Genomic DNA, 24,702 nt, shown 5'->3' with positions numbered 1-24,702 from the left:
ATTAGTCAAAATTGGTGATAGTGATTTAAAAAAGGGATGAGACTCAAAAGTGAACACTAAAGAGCATTTGACAACTCATCCAAGTGATTTTGACAAATTAAGGTCTGGTGTTTTGTATTGATAATCATCAAAGCCATTTGGCTTTATCTCCATAAAGAGGCAACCGACGGCTTCACTGTTTGTGATGGGCACTTTTGACCAGACTCTTCTCCTATGAAAATGATGGAAGAAGAAGAGCAGCAGCAGCAGCACAACCTGGAAACAACCGAGCATTACAAAACAGACCATGTTTCTACAATCCCGGGTTTTAATATATTCCCGGCTTTGAATCAACACGACTATGCATATTTGTAGTACCAAAATAGATGGCTATGAGATATTATAACAATCAAACAATAAGAGATAACACCTTGAGATATGGTTATGACGACAGATTATCTTGGAATGCCTCTAAAAGCATTCATGTCAATGGAAGTGATGTTTTCACAGGGTAAATTGTGTCACTGCAAACTCTTATCGGTGGATTTCTACCTAAACATGTGGACCCCTTCAAAATGGGGGGGGGGGGGGGGGGGGGGGGGGGGTAAATAACCCTCTGCAGGCTGCAGATGGATTTTTGGTGTAGTTGGTGCAGTCATCTCACATTCTATAAATTTATCGTTTAAGATGGAAACTCATTAAGGAATTTGCTAAGAGGTGTTGGACCGACTACTCTAACATGTAGCGGCAGAGGAGCTAAATCATGTCACTAGTTACATGAGCAAAAGAACTGAATGGATCTCCATGGTTTAACCAAATGGGCAAGCCTGCTTCATTGGCATTATCTAAGTCACATAGCAAAATACAGAGGATCAAATTCTACAGAACGATACAGCAAAGCTGATCTACCAAACTTCAACCAGAATATTATCGTACCGAAAAAACATACTAGCAGGGAAAAAAAAAATCCTTTCAAAGCACGCCAGTCTATAACCAGAAAGATGCTTACTACAACCCTGATATGCTTCACTAAGAGAGCGAACTATCTCGAAAGAGATGGTCTGTTGAGCAATTGACCCTATGGTCCATCATGAAACACTTTAGAATGCCTATAATTCATCATAAACCACTTCAACGCCTCTTGTTGTGCTTCCTGTTCTTGCTTCGCCGGCTATTCTCATCAGAATCCGATTCAGAGGCAGTGTATGAATCGGATGACTCGGAGGATGAGCTGTACCTCCTCCTTCGCCGGCTCTTCTGCTGCTTCTTCTTCTTTCTCCTCCGCCGCCTCCTCTCTTCCTCCGAATCGGAGGATGAGCTGTAGTCTGAACTACTCTCCTGGGAAGAGTAATCCGACTCAGACTCACTCTCAAACACCGAAGCCTCACTGTCACTAGGAGACGAGTCGGAACGGTACTTCCTCTTACTCTTCTTGGACCGCTTGTCCGACTTCTCGGTCTTCTCTTCCTTCTTGGCATCAAGATTCTCCAGGTCATATGATACAGGCCCCACCATATTGAGCTTAGGGTTCTTGAGCATTTGGGTTCGTGACGGGCGAGAGATGTAGACCCGTTCATTCTTGCACTCATAAGTCCAATGACCGGACTGATAACACTTCTGGCACTGAGCCGAGCCCGCTATTGTAGATGACGTAGCCTTCAAGTCCTTCCTTTCACCCAACCTCACGGCCTTCTCAGTACTCATCAGATACATCTGCCTCTTTGCTTCCCTCTTCTCCTGCCATCTGCTCGGACCTTCTTCCTTCTGTCCGTAAGCATTGACATTTCGGGCAGCAGCAGCTGCTGCTCGTTCTGCCTGAGCTCGGCTAAGGCCTTTCGCAGCAGTGAGGGCTGCAGCCTTGATTCTCTCGGCCGCATCCTGAGCCTTGTCTTCCTTCTTGCTCGACATAATCTAATACCTGCTGCTGCTTTCAGAAAAGTAGCACCAGAAGCCGCCACTTCAAGTCACTATCTCGAACTGCAGCCACATGTGAACAGAGTTATTGAATCCAATTTTCAGCATCTTCATAAAAAACCTGAATCTAACACACAAGGATGTTTCCCATTGCAAAACGAAATCACAGAAGGTTGAATTATCTAACTTTTTTGACACATGAACTACACGTGAGTAAGCAACGCAAAGATTCCTTCTACTTGTTTCCAAGTGATCATCTCAGAAATAAATAAACAATGAAAAACCACGTAAAATATAGATTAAGCAGGGAAATGCACATCCTCTACCCTAACAACTAATTTCACAAAATTTTCCATCTCTTCACTGCTCTGGCATCTCAAATTCCCGATACACTGCATCAAATTTCAATCGCTATCTCGTCATCATAGACAAGCCCTAACCCAAAATACTATTTGCTTCAGCACACAAAACCGGAACTTGCAGCCCTATAAAAGAAATCATTGCATTCACCACAAAGAGAAAAGCTTTCCTTTCGAGCTGCCCAATGAGACAATCGTACTATCACAAGCTCAGGCCCGACGAAAAATAAAATTAACATCTCACACTTACCCAATTTCCCGATTTATCAACACATCTCGCTATCATGAACAATAGACGACGTGAATCCCCAATCACCCAACAAAACCCTAAAAACCTAGGGCTGCTATAATCGGATTTTTCTCCCTGAGAAGCCCAAAATCAATGCAAATCGAGCTGAAAGCGATTGGAGCAGATTAAATTGACTACAGAGGAAGAGCGGAGGGATTAAAGAAACGAGAGATCTGAAGACACAGATGCTCAGAGGAATCATACCTTTGCCCAAAGAGAAAGGAACTCCGAGGAAGAAGAAAAAGCTCCTCTGTCACTTCTGTCTGTGCCGGTGCACAGAGGGAGAGGACTTGCATTATTTATTTATATTCCGAAATTTTGACTCGTGCTCAATCCAGTCCCTATACTTTTGTATCTTTCTAAATTCCCCCTTTGTGTATTTTTTTTTCTTTTTTTTTTTTGGCCGAGATTCATTCGCGAAATTCTTTTGGAAACGGGAATTTACCCAATAATAATCACACAAAAAATATTATTCAAATTTCCATTTCTTTAAATTTTTGTACAATTATTTTAATTTTTAAAATATTAATATCATGGATGCTATTTTAGCTTAAGGGGTTATTTGGATTACAGTTGGGTGGCGTTCGGTATGTGAGAATTTATGTGAACTCTCAAGAAAGTTGATTTAAATTTCCTAGACCCAAATGATTTGGTTTGAACATGGTAATCTGCATTTCCATTCTCACATTCCCACTTGAGTGTTAATGTAAATTACCATAGAATGGGGTGAAAATGTAGATTCCCACCTTAGTGAGAATGTCCATTACTAGCAACCACCAAATGCGCTATATTAATGGAAGTTTACAAAGGAGTTGGTTATAGGGGGTCCGTATACATTGTATAATAACCTTCATATTCCACTCCTCCATAATTTTTCATAACCCGCAATCTAAATAAGCAATAAGGGCCAATGTCATGTTGAATCTGTTGCCACGTCAACAAAATATGAGTAGTAAATGTCCTATCTCTGAAGAAAAAAGGATGTCATTGATATATTGTAAAGCTATAGAGGATGCATGCGAAATTTATATCATTATTAGTCTAATCCAATGTTTGGGTTCTTACTCATTATTTCGTCAAAAAAAAAACTAAAAAGAGTGGAATTTTGATAAAATGAAAAAGGTTAAGTCGCTAGTGAAAAAGAAAATTGAATATTTCACTTTTTCTAATTTCAATACAAATTATTATTGTTATTTATAAAATCACGAACCATCACTTAGTACCAAAATTTTAGCATTCGTTAATTTCGCTAAGCAATTACACTCATTTTCAAGTGAGGATAAAATTCTTATTACTATTGGGAAGGGGAAAAAAAAAAGAAAAAAAAAAAGAAACATTATGCCAGTTCATCAACTTAAGTTTCTACTTTAAAATAACAAATTATATAATACTTTAGGCGAATTGTTGTTTTTCGGCAATATACAAATACATTTGGAACTTGAGGAACAATTGATATGAACTACACCAAAGATACCACCATTAGTAATACGACTACTACAAGAGTAACACGGGAACTGATCCCTACTTGACCCATCCAGGACAAATTCAACACGTTAGCGTGTATGTCAAGGGCAAGCCACTAAATGGTAATGTATATATCAAGGTGAGGTTAAATGCATGTCCTTTGTGACTACAGTTATTCCTTTTATGGTAGATGGATAAAATTCCCATTTATCTCTTTATAAAATTCAATTGGATAGGGCCCATTTTAAAAAGATAACTTTGTCTATTTATCATAAAATGAAATGAGTGACCCTAACCATATGAAATGTGTATTTAACCGCAGTCGTACTTTTATGGGGATTAATATAAGTAAATAATTATTTAGGTAAATCTTCATTTTTTTGGAGAAAATTATTCGATCCAAAAGAATTCAAATGAACACAGTCGACTGCAAGTATAACACAGTCCGTCGATCGCAAGTACAACACAGGATTCAAATGAACACAGTGGCAAGTACATCATAGGATACAAATGAACACAATTGACTACAAGTAGAACATTATCAATTAGAGTCAAGGTGCAGCCGATTGTGTTTAAACTTGCCATCTACTGCATTCATTTAGAACATCGGACACAACTGGTCGGGACTGGATAAGCTTCCTTGTTTCAATTGAATCGCGAATGTATGGTAGATTATCCGAAATATATATATCATTCATCGAGAATCACTATGCACAATGTACATCGTTAGGTAGGATTATTAATCTCGCAATTGCGAACCGCATCCCGCACGATTAAAATGACTTTAGGCTTCATTGATCATAAATAAAACAATACAAATATATACATTTAGGTGCCCCAATGTGCTTGAAAAATCATATACGGATGGAGACAACCCCGTAGAAAATGCGGCACACCAAGTGGCGATATTTACATTACATACATACAAATCCTAATCAGTCATTTCATTGACAGAGGTTTACACCAGTCCAGGTGCCGCCGCAAGCATTGCCTGCTTCCGCCTGTCCGGTGTCGCCGGCAACCGAGCCAGGAAATTGCTACGAGGAGACTCCTCGTCCTGATCTTCCCTGTTCCAACTGTCCTCGAAGTTCAGGGCGTAACTCAGCGGATCATACCTGAACTCCGGCGAACCGTGTCCGGCCTTCCTATGGGACCGCCCGATCAGTCGACGGCACCGGTCGCGGATCTCCGGCAGGTTCTGAGCCTTCGACCGGAGCCACGAGCAGCCGGTCGGGGAGCTTTCGTCTCCTCCGGCGCTGAAGCAGCAGAGGTGGCGGTGCCTGAGAGAGGGAGCGGAAGAATCACATTGAATCGTCATCATCTTCTAGTTCGGATGGATCAGAGTTTGGGATGGTGTGGGGGTGTTGAGGGAATATGGGGAGTGAGCGTTGAGCAATGTGAGAGAGTGAGAGGAATATAAAGAGAGAGAAAGGGGAAAGGAAGGAAGGAAGCAGAGGACGAGGAGACAGACATGAAAGGAGGAGGGGGAGGGGGGGGGGGGGGGGGGGGGGGGGGATGAGGACGAACGCGGAGGATGCGGCAGATCAGTACTGGCTGGATGTGTGGGGACAGGGGCGGCGTTAATAAAAACCGTGGGAGGGACGTGGCAATGGCCTTTTTGCCCTTTGTTTTTATTCAGTCGGCGGGATGGGGCCTTTTATTCTTAAGCGGTTTCGTACCGTTGATTCCCGTGTTTGGGGCTTTTTTTATTTATTTATTTATTTATTTATTAATTATAGGAATGGTTATTTTATTTGGCTTAACTTGCTCTTACATCCATAATCATATTGTTACAGCTGCCTCCTACTAAGTACCGTTGCCTTCAGGTTTATACGCAAGCCTTTATGCTCTTTTCCCCCTCTATTTCATAACGATAACGATCCGGGTCTTCGAAGCTTTCGAATCTTATTAAATCTTTCTCTCGTATCGGTCCGACCAGATCATCTGTCTGGAGTTAGAAACCTCTTATATCTACAAGAATAAATATTCAAGAAGACAAGCAAGTTCTCTAACAATATTATATATTGTAAGGATTTTTTTTTTTGGAAACTTCGTGAGATCACAATCCAATATTGTAATGGAAAAGTTTTTAAATTGTACAGATTTATTTGGAAACTCCGTGAGATCACATTCCGTTTAGTTTTTACAATTCATTTTTAATTTTACTCCACTTAACTCTATTTATCTTCAATTCAACAAAACAATTATTACTTTTCCTTTTTTTCTTCAATTTTTTTAACCATTCAATTCAATTTTTAATACTAAATTCTATCAGCTATTCATTACTTTTTCACACTTTTTTCTCATACTTCAACCCCACAATCATTACAAATCAATTAAAACTAAAACTCAACTCTACTCAATTCTAAAACCAACTCTAAAACCAAACACAATTTTGATTCCACTTAGTTTTAATTTTGATTCCGTGTCTGATTGACATTTTGATTTCATTTTGTCTGATTCACATTTTGATTTCGTTTTTATCTAAAATTTTATTTTGTAAGGGATTAGTCATTCCGCTGATTTTGATTCCATTTGTAAGGAATAAGTTATTTCGATCAATTTGATTCTGATTCCATTTCGTTTTAATTTTGATTCCTTGTCTGATTGACATTTTGATTTCATTTTGTCTGATTCCCATTTTGATTTCGATATTCATCTAAAATTTGATCATGCCGTCCACACTAAAATGATCGAAATGACTTATTCCTTACAAGTGGAATCAAAATCAGCGGAATGACTAATCCCTCACAAATAGAATCAAAAGCCAAAGTGAAGTATGGTACGTTTAGTTTTAGTTTTAGAGTTAGAATTTTAATTTTAATTGAATTGTAATGATTATGTTGTTGAATTATGAAAAAAAAAATAATGAATAATTAAGAGAAAATGATGATTGTATAATGATTATGTTGTTGAATTGCTAAAAAAATAATAAATAGTTGAGAGAATTTAACATTAAAAATTAAATTGAATATAATAAATTTATATGTGAATTTATATATAGAGTTCACCTTTTTGAATTAAAAGAGTTAATTTTTATTATTTAGTAAATATACTTAAAATTAAAGTTAAAATCTTAAACCAGATTGCAAAACCAAACGGGTGATAAAATCAGAATCATGTGTACACTTTCAGTGTAACAAATTTGCAATTTGCAATGGAGGGAGTTAAAAACTTTCTTGATCGTGAATATTAGGTAGAAAGTTTTTAACAAATATATCTAAGATGGAACGAGAGCTCAGAGATGACGGATCGCTTAATAGAACCCGATACTCGAGGGGCGTTTACATGCAGAGCTACAGCTCAGACGTACAACATAACATCGACCCGATATACATCGGGTGCACCACTGAAGAAAACCATCACTTAGTGGTAAACATATTGAAGTGATGGAAAACAAACAGGCACAGTACCAACATTTCAATATCCAAGACGAAAAGAAGACACAAGAGTCATTTGAAAAGGGAAGGATACTATCCTATTAAAGTCCCGATTCACTGCTATAGAACCGATATCTAAAAAATCCCGGAAAGGAGATTTGCAGCAGTGGAGATAGCAGCGCCGGTGATAGCGCACTGCACGATCTGCTCGTGTGATGATCCATCCGCCGTGAGGCCGAGTGCCGCGCCCGTAATTGCCCCGGCCACTGCACTGTTTTTCTGCACAAGGAATTGCACATAGCAGCAGATGTTAAAGCCTCATTCCACTAAACCGAGCCTTGGCAAGATTTTTATCTGCCAACTAATAAGCTGCGGTATTCCAGATTTTAAGCTTTCAGAATTCAGACAGTTGACATTAATCCTCCCTATGTTTTCGCATCGATTAGGCATCTAAGACCTAAACTTCTAAATTAGTGTATTCTAACTTCCCTTCAATTCATGGGTATTCCAGATAACAGTAGTTCGTTTAGTACAGCTGAATTGAATTGAACTAACACAAACCAAAATGAATTGTGTTTTGAAATTATATCGTTGCAATAGAACAGATTCCAAGCTGTGCAAGTGAATGGGCAAGTTGAAATTTCTCCCAGTGTCTTTATCCCGATAAATTAGAAGACAAAAGAAAGAGTTGCATAATTAAAAAGAGGACTCGATAAAAAGTAAAAGTTCAGCCGGCGAAGAGAGGGATGCAATAATTGATAAAGAGGATATTCAAGAACTCACCCAGTCATGAGCTCCTCGAGCCTCCTTCAAGCTGTAAGTGAGACCAGAATAAATTCCCGCAGCTAGTCCTGATGATACATGAAAGACCGAAGCATAAGCTCCGAGAATACACAGAAATTTTTTGAGCATATGAGTCATCAAATGCACAAAGCAAACCGGTAACTGCTGCTTATTACCCCATTGAAGAGATTCTTTGCCAGTGCTCTTCACCTGACAGACATTCAGATTAATTAATATGTTAGCATTTAGATTAACTATAACCAGAGCTTCCACTGCCACACTGGAAAATCCTAAACCACCAGCGTCTTTCAACTTTGTTACATATAAAACAAACACTGCATCCCAACACGACAGCACGGATAGTAAAGTTCAATTCAGCTTGAACTTTCGTGTTACGGTAAATATAAGTTAAAATAGGAAGACATACCAAAGCCTCCAGAGAGTTTCTGTTGGTTTCCCCTGCCAACAAATAAAACAATAGCCTGTCATAAACTCGGTAGGAGGAACATGATTACGAGTTAACTACTATTTGGGGAATTCGGTTATTCATCCTATAGTAACTAGTCCTCGATTGATCACGAGCAACTCAGCTCGAACTCACTCAGAGCTCTGTTTGATGGGACAAGCTATCACACCTCACAGTCACACCTGAAGCTTCATATGATGGAATACCCATACATACCGAAATTCACATTCAAATCCAGATTAATGCCTACCTCTGAGGTTCGGTAAGCGCCGCGCCTTCTTGGTGCCCTCTGTCATGCCACCATCGGTAGAATCGAGGCCTGCACCAACCGCTTTAACACCAGAAGTTAATTACTGGCACATCAGATCTCTTCTTCTTTTTTCTTTTTCTAAAGAAAACGAACATATAGGTGTACGTTTTGTTTCACAGTGGCAAGAGCATCATGCTATATAGGATTCATGAGTTAGGGCCCACTTCGAATCACATTACCTTCAATGGCAATAAAGTAAGCCTCCCGCGACACGGCCTGAATCGCCCCGATCTATCAAAACAACACCACCAAGCATAAAGAAACATCAGGTATCGATCGAAATTCAAATGGTAAATTCCTATATATCAGCAAACAATGATCACCGATCACTTCATGTAACCCTCATGTCCTGTCATCCCCCGTGTGTAAATGTAATCTAATACAGAATTACGCAGATTGCTCGTGCAAAGTGGATCCCCGGAGTCAAGTCGAGTCGAACGAGCATGACCTGGTCCGAAACCAAGCGACCCGTTTTTCCCCGCTCCCACTAAGACGGGTGCCAAATAATATTCATGTACCGATGACACAAGGCGGGACGAAATTGAAAACTCAAAAAACCTTAGTGGCATTCTTGAAAGAAGCAGAAATTTAGGGATGGAAAAAAGAAACTGCGGGGACGGCATCATCGAGGCAACGCCATTTAATTTACTGCCATAGCCACTTTTGGTACGGATGGCAAAGCAACGGTATCAGATCAGAATGGACCGACATGCCGATCATCATATAATAATCCACGGTAGATTGCAACAACGGTCACTTCTGAAAAATATACTATCCATATAAGTGGCACGCGCCGTTGCCGATACGAATAGATCATCCCGGATTCGATACTCATCGTGTGTGTTGTTGTCCCTTTATTTCCTTGTAGTCGAGAAGATATATAAACACACGCAAATAAAATAAAATAAAGAAAATGAAAATTCAAGGGAGGGTAGGGGAAGGGAAGGGAAGGGGACCCCAGCAGCCTTGAGGAAGCTATCGGCGATGCGGTTGAGGAGAGGGTGGCCGAGGTCGAGGAAGCCTCCCTTGTCGAACCCCGGCAGCTCGTTCAGCAGCGACCGGCCCTCCCTCTCCAGCTTGCTGACGCCGTTCATTTTCACCTTCTCCTTCTGATGATGATGATGATGATGATGATCGGAAAACGCCTTTTTGGTTTCTTCACTGCACACTACACTCTCGAACTGAAGCAGAATCAGGCAAACACCGCCCAGATGGATAAAAAAGAAAGGAATAAATGTGGTTTTATTAAGTAACTATTCAGTCAATCGTCAAGGGGAGATCAGATCAGATCAGATCAGAGAGGCGGGGGAATAGCCGGTCAGAATGGGCCGGACAAGTGTCCCCCGTAAAAGCTTGAGGTGTCATGTTAGATCCGATGTCCGTGGCATTCTCTAGAACCGCCTCTCCACGTGTCCTAACCTTCCACGAGCAGCCTCCTCCCAATGGAAAAAAATCGCACCACATATGGATGATAGGGAAGCGATCCCAAGTGGGTAGACTGCTCGTCAGATTTAAATGTTGTGAACGAAATAAAACAATCTTTAATATTTTCAGACTCAATTCGATTCAAATTTGAATTAGATAGAACACGTGCTGAATTTTTAATATCAGATGGGCATACCGAAAAGAAGGGAAAAAGAAAATCATATACGGAGCGAAAGCCTTTTAAGGTACCAATGATGATTTTGGGGAAGAGGCCTACTCCAGGACAATGGCTGAAAATGATAAAGGGTTCGTGTGGTGTGTGGCATCCGAGAGTGCCATGTCGTCCCATTGTCATGTAGCATTGCTCACGATGATTGAGCTAAACTTCATCCATTCATTACAGCTCGAAACAATTTAAGATTGATCCATGTGGCTTGGCATCAGTATAGTCTCGTGAGGAAGCCAACAGAATCATTGATGGAATTGGGTCCCGATATAAAATTTTCGTTACGATAGGACACCACGTTTTTTTGCTGCCATTCCGACGGTCATTGTCATATCACTCCACGTTTTTTAGTCGCCTCTGCCAGAGATGGAGACGCCTCGCGGTATCTCAGAACTTGCTGGACGTGCCCCCTCGAAGGCTTCCAAAGCTTATACGGCAGCGCCGCGGTGACACTTTATGGGTGTGTAATGCAATACGCCGCGCATTGTGTAGTTGGCTCAATTTAGCAAGGACTAGAATTAGATGCACAATGAAACTGATCCACAGCGAAAGCATAAGCTAACGAATGTTCCCCCCATGACCAACCGAAGTTTGAGCACGAATTCAGGATTCAGGTCAATCCCGATCCTGACATCGATAAGCAGAGTATATCGACGGGTAACACTACATGAAGTGACTGTAACAAGATAATCTCCACGAGTTTCACAATATTAAAAACTGAATCACAACAATAGGAAGATGTCCAAACTTTTTTCCTCTTTCCTTTTTTTTTTTTCCCTTCCTTCCGATTTACACGTCTATGAATAGAGGCCAACATTCGTCCACCACGGAACCACATTTTAACCGCCACGAAACCAAGATACAATGTACAGACACTATAAGACGGGCCTATATTTCATACCCTAACATATGTATCAGTTCCCCCCATCGCAGGGGCAAAATACAGGGGAAGATCTCAAAATCGTACCTGAGAGAGGAAAGAGTCTTTCAATGCTCAGTATATTTTACACGCAGCAAAAATTACAACATTCTACCGCATAAGAATTGAATAGAAAGACTCGGCCAAAAATCACGATTACTCCAGACCGATTCGATTTGATCCGCGTCTATCTCAGGCTTCTCAGCACATAGCATAGCACAGTAATCTCTTCATGCCAGTGACCAGTCGTTGAAAAGAGACTGACCTCCAGATCCTTCACCCACCCATCCTTTCGTCCTTTCCTGATCTTCCTGAGAGCTCCTCTCTTTCGTATTTTGAAGCCCGAATTTCCAACCAACCAAATCCACTATTAAAGATGAACAAAGGTAAATAGAAAGGAGACCGATAATGGCTAAACCTAAGTCAGGATCCATTCACGGCCATTTCTGGCGAAGACTTGGGTGGCACCAATGGAATTTCCTCTCCCCCCAACTGTCTCGTGCTGTCAGATGATTGGTTCTGCAAGGAATCAGAGCAGCTCCTCGGAGATGAAGGCTCCTCCTTGTTACCTGTTTCCTCCTTTGAACTGCTGCTATCGGGAGATCCCCGAGAAATCAGTGCTTCCGTCTCCTGTCCATTCTTCTCATCAGAACCCTTGTTAGACTCCCCTGCTTGAGAAGAACCCGGTGTTGTATTTGAGTTCGACCCCCTTTTACCAGGAAGCACTGCTTGGCTTAGGGTTGAGCAGAGAGCGGCAAAAACGCTGTCTTTCGACTTAGTGCTTTTGTTCAATCGCTGCTTCTTCCCGAGCTCGGGCGTTTTTTCCTTGAGAGGCTTCCTCTTCAACCTAAGGGACTCCATTGCTCCGTCATCCTCATCCATGGCATCAGGTTGCTTTCGAGGTGGTGGTCTGTAGTCCTCGTCATCTTCATCATCATCATAGTCGACAAGACCTCCTGATCTTGGACTACATAAAAAAGATCATTGCATTCCCATAAATAAACACAACAATAAAAAGCTAATGTTTGGCAGTCAAAACATAGGTCATTACTATTTCCTATCCCTGTTCGATGACAACGAGATCAGGATTCAACCAGATAAAAGGGGGACAAGGAATCCTGGAGGCAGAGCATTCAACGGGATTCCAAAACTTTTTGAACAACAGAAACCCCTCAACACAGTTTTACTTATTTCTCACAAAGTCCATATCAGACAGCTTCCTGTAGGTGGGATCTGGCCTCTCGAGGCCAAATCACCTCTTAGTTGATCTTTCAGGGTGCAGACAAGTAGAACTCAATCAAGGCCAATCTTGGCATCTCGGCACAAATCATCTCATAGTAGACTGACATTCTATGGCTGATGCCAGATCGACCTTTATCAAGGCCACTCAGAGCATCTGGGCAGGGGATGAGGTCAATCGTCTTCAGGTGATACCCGAAGCCATTCTATCAAGATTTGCCAGCCTGGCCTCAATCAAAGGCCCTAATGGTCTCTCCTAGCCATGCTGCTATAAGAAAAGCCTGTCACCGCCGCCCTTGACAGAGGCGGTGGATGCACACCTTTTAACAGCAATCATAGTATTTTCTTTTCTGCTAATATAAAATATGGGCTAGTAGGATTATTTATTGAAAAAAAAATATGGGGCAGTAAGATCGTCTTTATTTATACACTATATTTTAACAGATTATCCCCATTGGCTCTTTATAAGGTCAAGGCATACCTTAATGACTGGGAGCTCGGTGAAACTCCATTAGATGCAACAGGTTGAGGTGGTGTCTTTTGGGGATGCGACATGGAAGCTGATGCAGTATCTTCTTCATCACTGAAAACCAAAAGAAAAAAAAAGAAAGATATTGTCAAAGAACAACTTTCCAAAAGAATGAAACATGCTCAGCATTTAGCAGGTAAAATACAAACCTGTCTTCATTGAAATAGTCCTCCTCCTCTTTCTCTAAAGCGCGCTCGTCTATGCGTTTCCGAGGATCCGAGACGTTACCGGTGCTTTTAGGTCCAGAACTGTCCTGGCTCTGCAAATAGGGAGCTAGCGATTATGTGCACATAATTCTTTAGGAATGTGGAGGAATTGGTTGTACCAAATAGGAAGTTACCTGCTCGAACTTGACTTTCAAGGCCTGTATCGTCGGAAAACGTTCAAACTTCACCAAATCTTGAAAAAACGAGTCGACTATATATTTGAGTAACAACTTCAGATTTTCCTGCAAGAATTGAACCATCACCACAAACACTTCCTATATATTCAAAATGCATACTTTAGTTACGATGAGAAAGAGGGCGGTGCTTTAGCAAAAGTATGCGCACCTTTCTAATGTACTCGAAAAGATCTAAAATTGCAGAATTGAGAAGGTTGTAACGATCACCATTGCTCACAAAGGCATCTACAATTGGTTTGAGAAGGTCGTTCCTAATTATGTGATTTATCAAATGCTCATCCTGCATTCAAGACAAAAGTTCCATCACAAATTATTATTTTTATAATAATGAAAATAATATTAATAATTAAAAAGCAGTCACACCCAAAATTTTTTCTTTAAGTTAGGGGCCAGCGTTTTATGAGTGAAAGCAGTTAAAAACCTCAAATCCAAACACACACACACACACACACACACAAAAACTTGCATTTCCCATGAAGAATGAGAAATAATGCCCATAAGCTCCGCCTCGTCTCTATATTTGCAAACAAAAATTGCATTTGCATTCTTACAATCATAATGCCAGACTTCTGATCCATGAATAATCGTCTCCAATTCTGTTTCCATTAATTACCAATTTTCTCTACACTATCATTATCAGGTAACGTCGAACAAGAATCATTTAGTGTAGAATCACCTACATGGCGGGAAAGAACCGTACGGATAAATCGGACAGCAGCAACTCTCAGGTACCTCTCCCTTCGATGCAATAGCAACAGAACTTTGTCTAGAAAGTTATTAAGCAGAAGATTGCACCTGCAACCAGAAAAGCCAAAAAGATAAATTATCAGGTTATCTTCCAATAGGAAATCATTGAAAGTCGCACAACGCACATAATAATTACTTTGTTCTGTAAGGATGGTGCATGACACAGAAGCAAAGCAATTCACAGATGTTTGAAAGTATCTCCGGCTTTGTGCTCTTGGGATTTTTAACTCTTGGAGAACCCGCTGATTTACCCAATGAAGGTGGAATGCTTCCTGAGGGACATGATGCTACGATAACATCAATTAATTGGCCCAAATGCCTCTCATAGAATATCTCAATGATACTGATGTCCCTCTGAAACAATAGAAACTGAGACTAGTCAACATCATAACAAGATTAGTACAAAGTAATATTATTTTAAAAAAGAAAGAAGAAGAAAAAGAAGCCAAGGAAACATGACAATCTTGTTTTACAGGTCAAGATGTGGGGAAACCAAGGCCCTGCCTGTTCTAGGATTTTAAGGTCTTGCTTAATATGCACATGCAGGTCTTTATCAGAACATAATAGGTAAAGGAGAGCCAAGCACAGTGAGAATTTTAATCTAATGCCTTCATTTGAAAGTAGAAATTTGGAGCTCCGATGTACTTTAACAATGAAACAATTTTATCCAATTTGAATAAGAGAATACATAGTGAGTCATAACAAAATATAGTATTAATTGAATTACTACATTAAGATAAAAGGAAGAAGCTTACCACGGAACAATCAAAAATAGCAGCACATGACAGCAGATTTCAACAGAAAAAAGAAAATTGGACATTTTGGACTTCAAAAAAGAATGTGACATAATTTTCCGAGATAGACAAAAAATGTTCTGTCCTATGCTAAAAGGCATTTGCGTGTCTTGATCAGACTAAGTTGAGCCTTCTATAACATCCCAGCTCAAGTCTTGCACTAAATAAAAAGTTCTTGCAGGTAGAAAAAGCCAAAAGAAAGCCACAATAACTCATGAAATCAATTGCAGGTATAGAAAAACCAACCATAAAATTTTCAACATGGATTCAGGAACCATTAAAAACTCAAAAATATAAGTCGATTGGGTAAGTTGACAACAAGAGACAACCTGTCCTCCTGCTAGCGGATGTGAATCCAACAAACTCCGAAGAATTTCAAGAAATTGGCAGTGCATGTCTTCCCCAAAATCAGTGATCATCCCTTTAACCTGCAAAGTAAGAAGCAGAATCAGTAGTGAGAACATCAAAGAGTCATTCCAATAAAATAACATTTCTCTTTTTTTCTTTTGTGGGTGTATCATGGATGGTAAATAAGAGATTATGACTAATGGATATGTCAGAGGGAAATAGGTATTTTACAGGGTTGAGACCATAAATTTTTGATGTAGTTGGGTATATAGATGGGACTTTCATGTCCTTAAGGATATGATTGATTCCCACACTTTTTCTAGAGAAACAATTTTGTACGTTATGGTTGTTCTCTTGCTTGTATATATGTTTTGCACTTTACCAGTATGTTTATCAAATTTGGGTTTTGGGGGTGGGTGGGTGGGTGGGGAGGTGTTACCCAAAAAAAAAAAAAAAAGGTGACACGATGACTCATCCTTTATCATTTATAGAGGCGCCAAGAGGGCAGAATACTTTTAAGCATACAAAAACAAATAAAAGAAAAATGTACCAAAAAAGTTATGTCGGCAGAGACTCACTAAAATCTAATACTATGACAAAGAAACTGCGTCAGCTGCCAAATTCATAAAATTATTGCTTTGCAGACCATACCCCATTAATATAAATATAAATACTTCAAAAAATGTGATAAGGAGGTCCACTGAAGTTACTATTAAATGCTTCGTGCGAGAAAAGAATTGAGCGCCCGGAAAAAGGTTAAATCTGAGGAAACACTGAGCAAGAATCCAATCTCATGAGAACAGTCTCAACTGAAACTGGAGATTATCCTACAACAACAACCCCATCTACAGTTTACTGGCAGAGTGAAAGTGGTTCACAAAAGCAGGAAAATGCCTCTCACTCGCATCACAAAACTTAAAAAAGGTTTAGACCAATTCCTGATCATGTGATCTAAGCATGTCAGTAAATTACAGCTTGGACCAATTTGACCTATGTGCTCATCAAAGGTAATGGTTGAGGGCTTTTTTTCTCTGGAGAGGACAATGTGGTCATAAGCAAGCTGCAAATTAAAAAGTACGTGGAACAATCTATAAAGCAGGAAAGACCTTCCATTTAAGGATCTTACCAGGAGTCCCAGAAGTGGAACTCCTTCTGGCCGAACAACATAAGAACGCAGAAGGTTTGGGTCCTGATTTAGAAAGAGAATAAGTATATCTGTCCTGCATAAATTGAAATTTCACATGTCAATATCAGAGAATTGTCATGAGAATATGTAAAATAATAAATGACAGCAGCGAAGCATTTCTCCAGTATTCTTCTCATGGTCAATCCAGATAAGCAAACAAAAGAAAGAGGGAAGGCATAAGGAGTAGATTAACTTGAAAAGTAGTATTGAGTTCACAACATACCCAGTTAATACAAGCCTATTGTCTTGGCTCTGCAAAGCATCCTTAAGGATGTCAAAAATACCTTCATTTATGAGATCCCTACAAGAGAATAAGTTTTCATCAAAAGATGCATACGTTTAGAGAGCAGGAAAGAGATTAGAGCCTTCATCTGATTCAATTGGCTGTTTAGTAGCTTTTCAAAAGCAGCCGCTAAAGAAAATCTTGAAAGATCTTTCTTTCCGAAACTTTAGATAGGTTATACCTGAATAGCCGGAGTTGCTGGACCATCTGCAGGCTCTTGCTTAAATTGCAAAAATCGTGCAAGAAGTAGACCTATTAATCCGGAAGAGTATAAAGCATAAAGGAGCACCAAATGATCAGCTTTTTCTAGGCAAATCATTACGCTAAAAAAATAATAATAATAATCATGAATTTCCACAGCTACATCCAGATAATCCTACAGCAAGGAATCGCATACAATGAAGAATATTGTAATCTCTCCATAAATTAATTCCAAGCTAAATCCATAGAAAAAAAAAAAGGAATAGAAACAAGGCCTGCAGAGGCACATGACAATTGTGATAAGGGCCAAACAGAATACCACAATCCGATGCGTGAGAACACCAATAGTGACAATTCCAGAATCACTTACCAAATTTTTCTTCGACTCTGACGAAGTCGTGGGTGACCGCAATCTTGCAAACAACTCCTGGATAAACGTATTGTCATCCTTTAACAATGAAACAACCTACAGTACAGCATTTTTTGTAGTAAGAAACAGAACCTCAGGATTCAGGAAACTAAAAAATCAATTTATTCTGGTTACTTACAACAGCATTATTTGAATGAATAATGGAATTGAGGTTTGCGATGGTGGCATCATCCAGAGCTCTAGCCAAAATCACATCCTAAACAGGAAAGGTGTTGTAAGAATAATACTGGAAAAGAAGGAAACTTTTAAGCAGAAGTTCAAATATAAATCCAGACCTTCAAGTAACCAACTCTATATGTCTGGTGTATCTTTGACAGGACAATGGGATCTTTAATTGGAATTGCCTGGAAAAAGGAAGCCAAAAAGAAAAAAGGAAAGAAAAAATAAAACATATGCAGAAAAACCAAGAATCAACTCATATGCGCAGGCATCTTATCCAGCTTCAGTGCATTCATAATTCTGCTGTACTTCAAGTTATAAAGACAGGGACCAAGGACTTTTGTCTCACCTCCTTAAACACGACGTGCTCTTTTAGAAAATTACGGTGATGTACTTGAGAGACCTCAGGATCATCTGCCAAACAATTACAATCCAACTGTCATAAACTAACATATCATAAATCACAAAAGGGGGGAAAAGGCTGACTAGTGGACAATACATCTGGAAGTTCATTTCTATTCACAAGACTAAAATTGCATGCTACTATGATGGAAGTGTAGCAAGGTATATGATCAAGGTAACTTAAGAGAGAGGCCCTGTTGAAGTCAAGAAGAAAGAAACTCACACTCAAGAGATCCAATGATATCCATCATCAGCTCATCTCCAAATATTTTCTCAAAAATTTGAGGGCTGTTGAGTAAGACTGCCATAAGCAACAAATTCAGAATGGGCCAACAAACTGTAGAAAAGATAGCAAAGTTCGGAATAGAGTGGTACTTACTTATCCCTTTGACTATTCTATATATCATGCGCAGACCTTCTAAATTGTCCAAGTCCTCACATATCCTGAATAGCTCCATCAACCTTTGGAAAAAATCTAGCTGCAGAAGATAATCTACCATCAGTAGAAATTCTCTTCCGTAAAGCAGTAAACCATCTCATATGAAGAAACTTGCAAAAAAAATTTCATATCAAGTATATGTTTAAAACAAAATAGAAAGAATGTGAAGCAAGACCACCAATTACATGGGCTTTATTTAACAAACTTCTCAGAGTATCTCTTACATAGATGCAAAATATCTTAATTTTAACATTAAGACAACTACTTTTAGATTTGCACGTTATAAATAATATAAACATGATATGCACACATTAATTCATAAACCTTATTCCAATGCACCAACCCCCATCTACCATATTGCACACACCCAAGGCATGCAAAATCATAGAACTTCCCAAACATGACAAGGCAGCTAGCATGCAGAGAGCATCATATATCAAGCACTGGCAAATCCAATGGAATCAGAAGAAGGCATGTGGAGTATGTCAGAGCAAAGACGGAAATAGATCACCCTCAGCTATTTTTAGAAAGTGCAATTTTCCTTTGTCAAGTATACAAAAAGGTAAGACAGCATCTCTCTATAGTCCATTAAAAGAATGGTCCAGCTCCACATTCAATTGTATTGTCGAGGATTCTATTTGCAGGAACAATTATTACTTCCATTTACACAGGAACTATCCACTTTGTAATACCATGAACAATGTCAAAGAAAATTATCTCGTTAATATAAGGAAGACCCATTTGGAGAGGAGGTATCACTCTTAACAAATAAGTCCTCTTTTTAAGAGCTTATAGTTGATGAGATATCATCACCTCATTCGTACCCCCTCTACGGCTAATCTCTGGTGTTTTGCTACTCAATGACAGCAAATTGTGGAGCAAAACATATCTAACTAGCTTTCGGCTAATGTTAAGAAATTAAACTTCCAATTGGTAATTTTCACTTCTTGGATTGTCCATTATCGTTTGACAGACTACCAGTAAAAGGTCATCACAAGCTAAATCATAAAAAAAGACTACCCTGTTAAAGACATGTATACTTAAGGTGCCATGTCAGAAATCAATTTTCCAGTAAGAAAAGTTAAAACTGAGAATTACAGGTACAAATTTAATGGAGGTGTCATAATTATGCCTATTCCATTCTTTTACTGATTAAAAAGCACAAAAGATTTCTATATATTAATGATCAACAAAGCAGGAGCCCACTCCCGGTTAAACAACAATCTAATCGCCATACCAGCCAATAAATTAGAAAAGATACATCAGTAGACAGCTTTAAAGGCGAAGGAAATGATAAAACTCCAACATACTTAACATCAGTATTTTACAAATGCTGTGAATTAGATCAAAATGGGAATACCATGCCTCCACCTAGATATCCACAATGAGTTGCATACAAACGCTTACATCATGCAATAAAAGTTCCGTCAACCGCATCTGATCAGCAATCCCACTTTCAACCACCATCTGCATAAGCAAAAAATCAATGTAGTTAAAGTAAAAAATTATATATACTAGTCAAATGTACAAGTAAAAAATTCATAACTCATTAAAAACGCCAGAAATTTCATATGCTAGCTCTAAAGGAGAGACCATAGAATCCAACTCTTTCTTCAAGAAATAAAATAATGAAAAACCTTAGAAAACCATCATACATGCAATACAAAGTACATCATTCAGTAGAGCGAAAAGTATGAGAAGATTCTTATCCTGCCTTTTTCTTCATAACCTTTCTCATTCCAGATAGAAAAGCTAGCATAAGAGTTGTTAAAAATGTCACCAGTCAGAAGTCTCTGTTTCATATTGCATGCACTCAAAGTCTCAAACTATTCAAATGTGCACCACAAATGCACCAAAACACAAAAAAGGTAGACCTCTTAACTTCAATAGAAATCCATAAACTGATCAATATAATTAGACTCATCAGCATGACATTAGTACCACAGAATAAAAATGAAGAAACTCCATACTACTAATAGCCAATAAATTTTAATCACCGCCACCCAAGTTTGAGTTTTCTTTGGTCAATCCCACTGAGAAGGAGATTAAAGAATCCCACACAAGCTTGAGCAATAAAAGGAAAGGTGAAGCATCATTTGGAACCTTATGCAGTAACGGAAGGCTGGCTAGGTCAACTGCAGGCAGCTCCCTCAACTCACTATTCACACTTTGAAATGTATCATCTGTGGAAATATCAACAAATAAAGTGATATAAGAAATTCTCAAATGATAATTCAATAAAGACAGATTCTGACTCTATCAAAATGTACAATCTGCAGGAAGTATCAATTTCCACATCAAATAAGTACATTGTTCATCAGTTTTTAGTAACATTGCAGACTGCATAAATGCCAAAGTAAATGTCCATCACCAATCTACATTTCCAGGGACTGCAAGACCATCTCTGTTGAGTGGATAAAGCATTTATCTTGAATCAATATCTAGGATTCCAAAGTGCAAATAAGTGTTTAATATTGACATAGATTCACTAAAACAATTTTAAATCTTTGGCTTCAAATCTCTGTTATGGCCTGAAATTCTGACAAAACTACATGAAAAGAAGGATCACTGAAAGAGAAACCACTCTTGGACTGAGCTGTCACATAGAAATTTCATGCCATAATAGTTGCTAAAAATGTAAAGCTTAGAAATATATATTCTGGTTTTAGACAGAAAAATATATATGTGCAATTGTAGTCCCTCACATATAAATCTTCATCATATCAATTCTACATAGACAATAAAGGCCACATAATTGTAGGCTACATGACCACAAGCTACATGCCGCATAACATGCAAAATCCAGAAACTTACTAGCTCGATGGAATAATTTATACATAAGCAAGCTTCCCATTGAAGAACAGAAGAAAAAAAAATGCAAAAGAGAGAGAGAGACAAAAGATAGACAAATCCAATAATAATCACCGAGAAGGTGCAAAAAGAAAAATGTACAAAAGACGCCCAAACAATTCCCCATAAGGGAGCATAATTATGGAACTGAGATGCAAAAAACTTATGTAACTGAGAAGTCAATAAAACATTATAGAAGGAAAAGAGAAGCATAATTCAATGTTTAATTCCAACTCATACACCATTAACATGCCCTTGAATATCAATTAATAAGAAATAAACAAATAGAGGAATGTATTTAACAAATGTAAGATTACTTTGTAGACTTACTGTTAATAGCAGAAAACTGCAGATTTCTTTGCACATTAGAGATATGTTCCCTGGATTAAACAAGAACACTGTGACTACTAAATCCAGTCATGAGGAACATATATGAATAAAATGGAGGAACATATAACAATAAAATTATTAAATTAAAATAAATCTCTACCATATGAATGAGCATCCAGCAGGCTCTTGGAAACTGAGAGCCAATTCTGTAGCATAATCAGGATCTTTCCAAGCAATGATAGAGTCTGTAAAATAAAGAAACAATGTCATTTATCACATCAAAGTAATTTAGCAAGAATAGAAATGAATTCGAAGTTGATCTATCAATGCATAAATCGGCCACTTAATTCTTATAAAGTAACATTTGACCTTCTTGCCTCCTGTAGATGTCTTCCGCTCTGATACGATGCATAAGCAGTGTCTCATTGTCTTCAGCATCAAATACAAACAAACCCAAATCTTCTGACCTCTGCATCAGCGTTCAAATCCAGACCAAGATCAAAGCTGCATCGTTAAACATAAAATCTATAACATCAAAATTTAAACTAAGTGCGATGTCCCATGAAAACAAACCTCTAGATAGTCAACACTAACATGCCCAGTTCCTTGATCATCCCACTTGCCATCATCGCTCAGGCAGTAAACTTTAACACGCTGCAATTAAGAGAGAAAAGAAGATCAGGTATTTCTACAGTTACAAAAAATATATAACGAAAAAATTTGAAAATTTTCTAAATTCAAGAGTTACTAATCTACAGTATCATATACGGGCTTTAAATTATCCAGATTTTCACTGATGCTGGAATAACCAAATAACTTATTTATAACTTGTAAACAACTTAGCCATTTACAAATATATTGTCTTGTGTTCATAACGCACCACAAACACGTCTATAGAGAAAACTAAACAAACTTTCAGCTGTTGCAAAATAAAATAACACACAAAGTAAAGAATACCATTTTTAATTACATGAAACCAGATCCTGGAGATCTATAGCATAATTGCAGCATCTTAAACAACACTGCCTAATTTAATATTATCATGAAGAAGAATTCAAAACGACTGAATGATAAAGAATGGAAAATAAATTATTCTCTAAGAAGAGAATGGAGAGTAAAAGGTACAATCAGCTCTTGCTATTTTCTCAAATAGGACATTTGTAGCTGCACAGCAGAATAACAAAACAACGTTCAATCCCACAAAAAGGGACAGGCAAAACGACATCATTCTGAACCTTAATGCTTTGTTTGCATGGAGGGATTCAGAGCAACTCGAATGGGAGGGATTTGGAAGGGGAGCATTATCCATCATTTTGGAAGTTCTGTCTTAGGAGGGAGAAATACGGAAAAGAAAGGAGGTTGTCTTCCGTCCATTGCATGCATTTTCCCTCAACCCTCCGAGTATACGTAATTTACACAGAGATAAACAAAAGCATACTGTAAACAGAAGAAGTAGGTCTACTCTTTTTTCTTTCCTCTCCCTGTCCTTAAATCTTCAAGGATAGTATCCTCTTCTTCCCTGATCGCCTTCAAGGTAGAGACTATTTTTCTTCCCAATCCCTTCCTTTCTCGCCCCTTTCGTTCCTATCCCTTCACAAACATGGACCAGCCACACACAGTGCAACTTCATAATAAAACCTACTGAAACATTCAGCAGTCTCCATTTACCACTAAACTTCATCATTTATTCAGCAACAGGACCTCCTATATACATTAGAGTCAAGCTCGTGCCTATTAACAGAGTCTGTATCAGCCACATAAACGCATGAACCAGTTCAACTGTCAACATACGATCATCCACTCAGACAGATAAATCGAACAACCAAAAATGCCCAAAGCGAAACGTAAATTAGCAGCTTTGCGCTAAGCCACTGCTCAAACTACTCTGCCACAACACCAACAACTGAGATGAACCAGCACGAGCTTGGAAACTCGGAAAACTTGAGAATCCGCGAACTCCACAAATCCTCAACTTCTTCAATCAAAAACAAAAGCGCCAGACAGAGCTCAAACACCCGCAAACAGCCAAGCTCATCCTCGAACTGACTCCCAACCTCTGAGAGGATCGGCAGTTCGATACAACAGTAACAAAATCCAGCAGAACTGGAACGGAACAACTGACCTGCATCGAATTAGAGTTCGCCGAGGATTTCTCCTGCTGGCCCATGGCACGAGCCGATGAAATTCGGCCGGACCGCGCGAAAACTAGGGTTTGCGGGGGAACCGCGGGAAGAAGGCACGAGAGCTGAGATTTGAGGGCTTCGGGGGGATTAGTTAGCCGCTAGATAACACCTGGCCGCCATTGAAATAGCAGCTTGGACCTTCGATTCTTCTACCTCCCTCTCTCTCCCTCCCTCCCTCTCTCTCTCTCTCTCTCTCTCTCTCTCTCTCTCTCCCCTTTCCTGTTCCGTGCTAGTGGTAGTCTGTTCCCCGACCTTCCCATCTCCCGACTCCAAAGAGAAATGAAAAAGGTCTGGAAGCCCCGCGGAAAATTCATTTTGGTCCCCTGATTTTTCTCAATTTGAAATATCTTCCAATTTACACTAAGTTGTCTCAAGTAAGCCCTTGATAATCCGGTATAGCCTGTACCTGGAAGACGGCTCCCCCGCCATGAAATTTAATTAGGTACCGGCATTCTCATCGTGCGGGTGTTTAAAGACAACTGGTGAAGTATAATTTATTAGATTTTTTTTTTTTGAGAAAAATTTTGATTTTCATTTGCAATGTTCAAAAATAGAACAATTCAATGATTTATAATTTTAATGATTTTAAAATAATAAGGAAATGAGAATTTCAAGAGACGAGAATTAGCAAAAAGAGTTACGATATTTCGTTCTTCGACTTTTAC

The 24,702-nt window shown here is 39.0% G+C and overlaps 4 protein-coding genes across 5 annotated transcripts; all 4 read right to left on the bottom strand.

Moving 5' to 3' along the window:
- Window positions 1-787: 787 nt before the first annotated feature.
- On the bottom strand, window positions 788-2,859 carry LOC116192520 (zinc finger CCHC domain-containing protein 10). 2 transcript variants are annotated; one of them, XM_031521087.1, is made up of 2 exons: window positions 2,746-2,859; window positions 788-1,956 (listed from the first exon to the last, which is right to left on the bottom strand). In XM_031521087.1, the coding sequence occupies exon 2, from the start codon at window positions 1,885-1,887 to the stop codon at window positions 1,111-1,113; it is 777 nt and encodes a 258-aa protein (XP_031376947.1). In that variant the 5' UTR covers window positions 1,888-1,956; window positions 2,746-2,859; the 3' UTR covers window positions 788-1,110. The 2 variants fall into 2 exon arrangements, with proteins under 2 accessions (XP_031376947.1, XP_031376948.1); XM_031521088.1 differs by lacking the exon at window positions 2,746-2,859 and adding an exon at window positions 2,503-2,709.
- A 1,914-nt stretch (window positions 2,860-4,773) lies between these two features.
- LOC116193715 lies at window positions 4,774-5,470 on the bottom strand. The gene has a single exon (XM_031522464.1). It carries the CDS (start codon window positions 5,324-5,326, stop codon window positions 4,964-4,966), a length of 363 nt encoding a protein of 120 aa, XP_031378324.1. The 5' UTR covers window positions 5,327-5,470; the 3' UTR covers window positions 4,774-4,963.
- Window positions 5,471-7,243: 1,773 nt separating this feature from the next.
- Window positions 7,244-10,425, bottom strand: LOC116193129 (outer envelope pore protein 16-2, chloroplastic). The gene is made up of 7 exons (XM_031521900.1): window positions 9,901-10,425; window positions 9,124-9,175; window positions 8,885-8,953; window positions 8,596-8,627; window positions 8,345-8,378; window positions 8,169-8,236; window positions 7,244-7,664 (listed from the first exon to the last, which is right to left on the bottom strand). The coding sequence occupies exons 1-7, from the start codon at window positions 10,036-10,038 to the stop codon at window positions 7,521-7,523; spliced, it is 537 nt and encodes a 178-aa protein (XP_031377760.1). The 5' UTR covers window positions 10,039-10,425; the 3' UTR covers window positions 7,244-7,520.
- A 1,512-nt stretch (window positions 10,426-11,937) lies between these two features.
- Window positions 11,938-24,273, bottom strand: LOC116193128 (serine/threonine-protein phosphatase 4 regulatory subunit 3A-like). The gene is made up of 24 exons (XM_031521899.1): window positions 23,977-24,273; window positions 22,428-22,508; window positions 22,224-22,323; window positions 22,015-22,099; window positions 21,855-21,904; window positions 20,778-20,857; window positions 20,082-20,141; window positions 18,615-18,714; window positions 18,459-18,536; window positions 18,183-18,247; window positions 17,950-18,018; window positions 17,793-17,870; window positions 17,615-17,710; window positions 17,225-17,295; window positions 16,984-17,061; window positions 16,701-16,794; window positions 15,556-15,654; window positions 14,569-14,786; window positions 14,366-14,480; window positions 13,834-13,965; window positions 13,623-13,730; window positions 13,432-13,541; window positions 13,235-13,336; window positions 11,938-12,481 (listed from the first exon to the last, which is right to left on the bottom strand). The coding sequence occupies exons 1-24, from the start codon at window positions 24,019-24,021 to the stop codon at window positions 11,938-11,940; spliced, it is 2,658 nt and encodes an 885-aa protein (XP_031377759.1). The 5' UTR covers window positions 24,022-24,273.
- Window positions 24,274-24,702: the final 429 nt, after the last annotated feature.

The sequence above is a fragment of the Punica granatum genome, chromosome 1 (assembly GCF_007655135.1).
Source record: "Punica granatum isolate Tunisia-2019 chromosome 1, ASM765513v2, whole genome shotgun sequence".
Taxonomy (NCBI): domain Eukaryota; kingdom Viridiplantae; phylum Streptophyta; class Magnoliopsida; order Myrtales; family Lythraceae; genus Punica; species Punica granatum.
The sequence above is the reverse complement of the archived record's forward strand: the minus strand, read 5'-3'. Positions and strand labels throughout refer to the sequence as shown.

What these genes read in the sequence shown, in the direction of transcription:
- LOC116192520 (XM_031521087.1), bottom strand. Translation starts at nt 1,887, where the DNA reads ATGTCGAGCAAGAAGGAAGACAAGGCTCAGGATGCGGCCGAGAGAATC.
- LOC116193129 (XM_031521900.1), bottom strand. Translation starts at nt 10,038, where the DNA reads ATGAACGGCGTCAGCAAGCTGGAGAGGGAGGGCCGGTCGCTGCTGAAC. An exon ending in GCTTCCTCAAGGCTGCTGGG is followed by an intron (nt 9,176 to 9,900) that starts GTCCCCTTCCCT and finishes TTGTTTTGATAG; the next exon opens with ATCGGGGCGATTCAGGCCGT. An exon ending in CTCGAGGAGCTCATGACTGG is followed by an intron (nt 7,665 to 8,168) that starts GTGAGTTCTTGA and finishes TTCCTTGTGCAG; the next exon opens with AAAAACAGTGCAGTGGCCGG.
- LOC116193715 (XM_031522464.1), bottom strand. Translation starts at nt 5,326, where the DNA reads ATGATGACGATTCAATGTGATTCTTCCGCTCCCTCTCTCAGGCACCGC.
- LOC116193128 (XM_031521899.1), bottom strand. Translation starts at nt 24,021, where the DNA reads ATGGGCCAGCAGGAGAAATCCTCGGCGAACTCTAATTCGATGCAG. An exon ending in CAGCAACTCCGGCTATTCAG is followed by an intron (nt 17,062 to 17,224) that starts GTATAACCTATC and finishes ATTCTCTTGTAG; the next exon opens with GGATCTCATAAATGAAGGTA. An exon ending in AATAGGCTTGTATTAACTGG is followed by an intron (nt 16,795 to 16,983) that starts GTATGTTGTGAA and finishes CAATTTATGCAG; the next exon opens with GACAGATATACTTATTCTCT.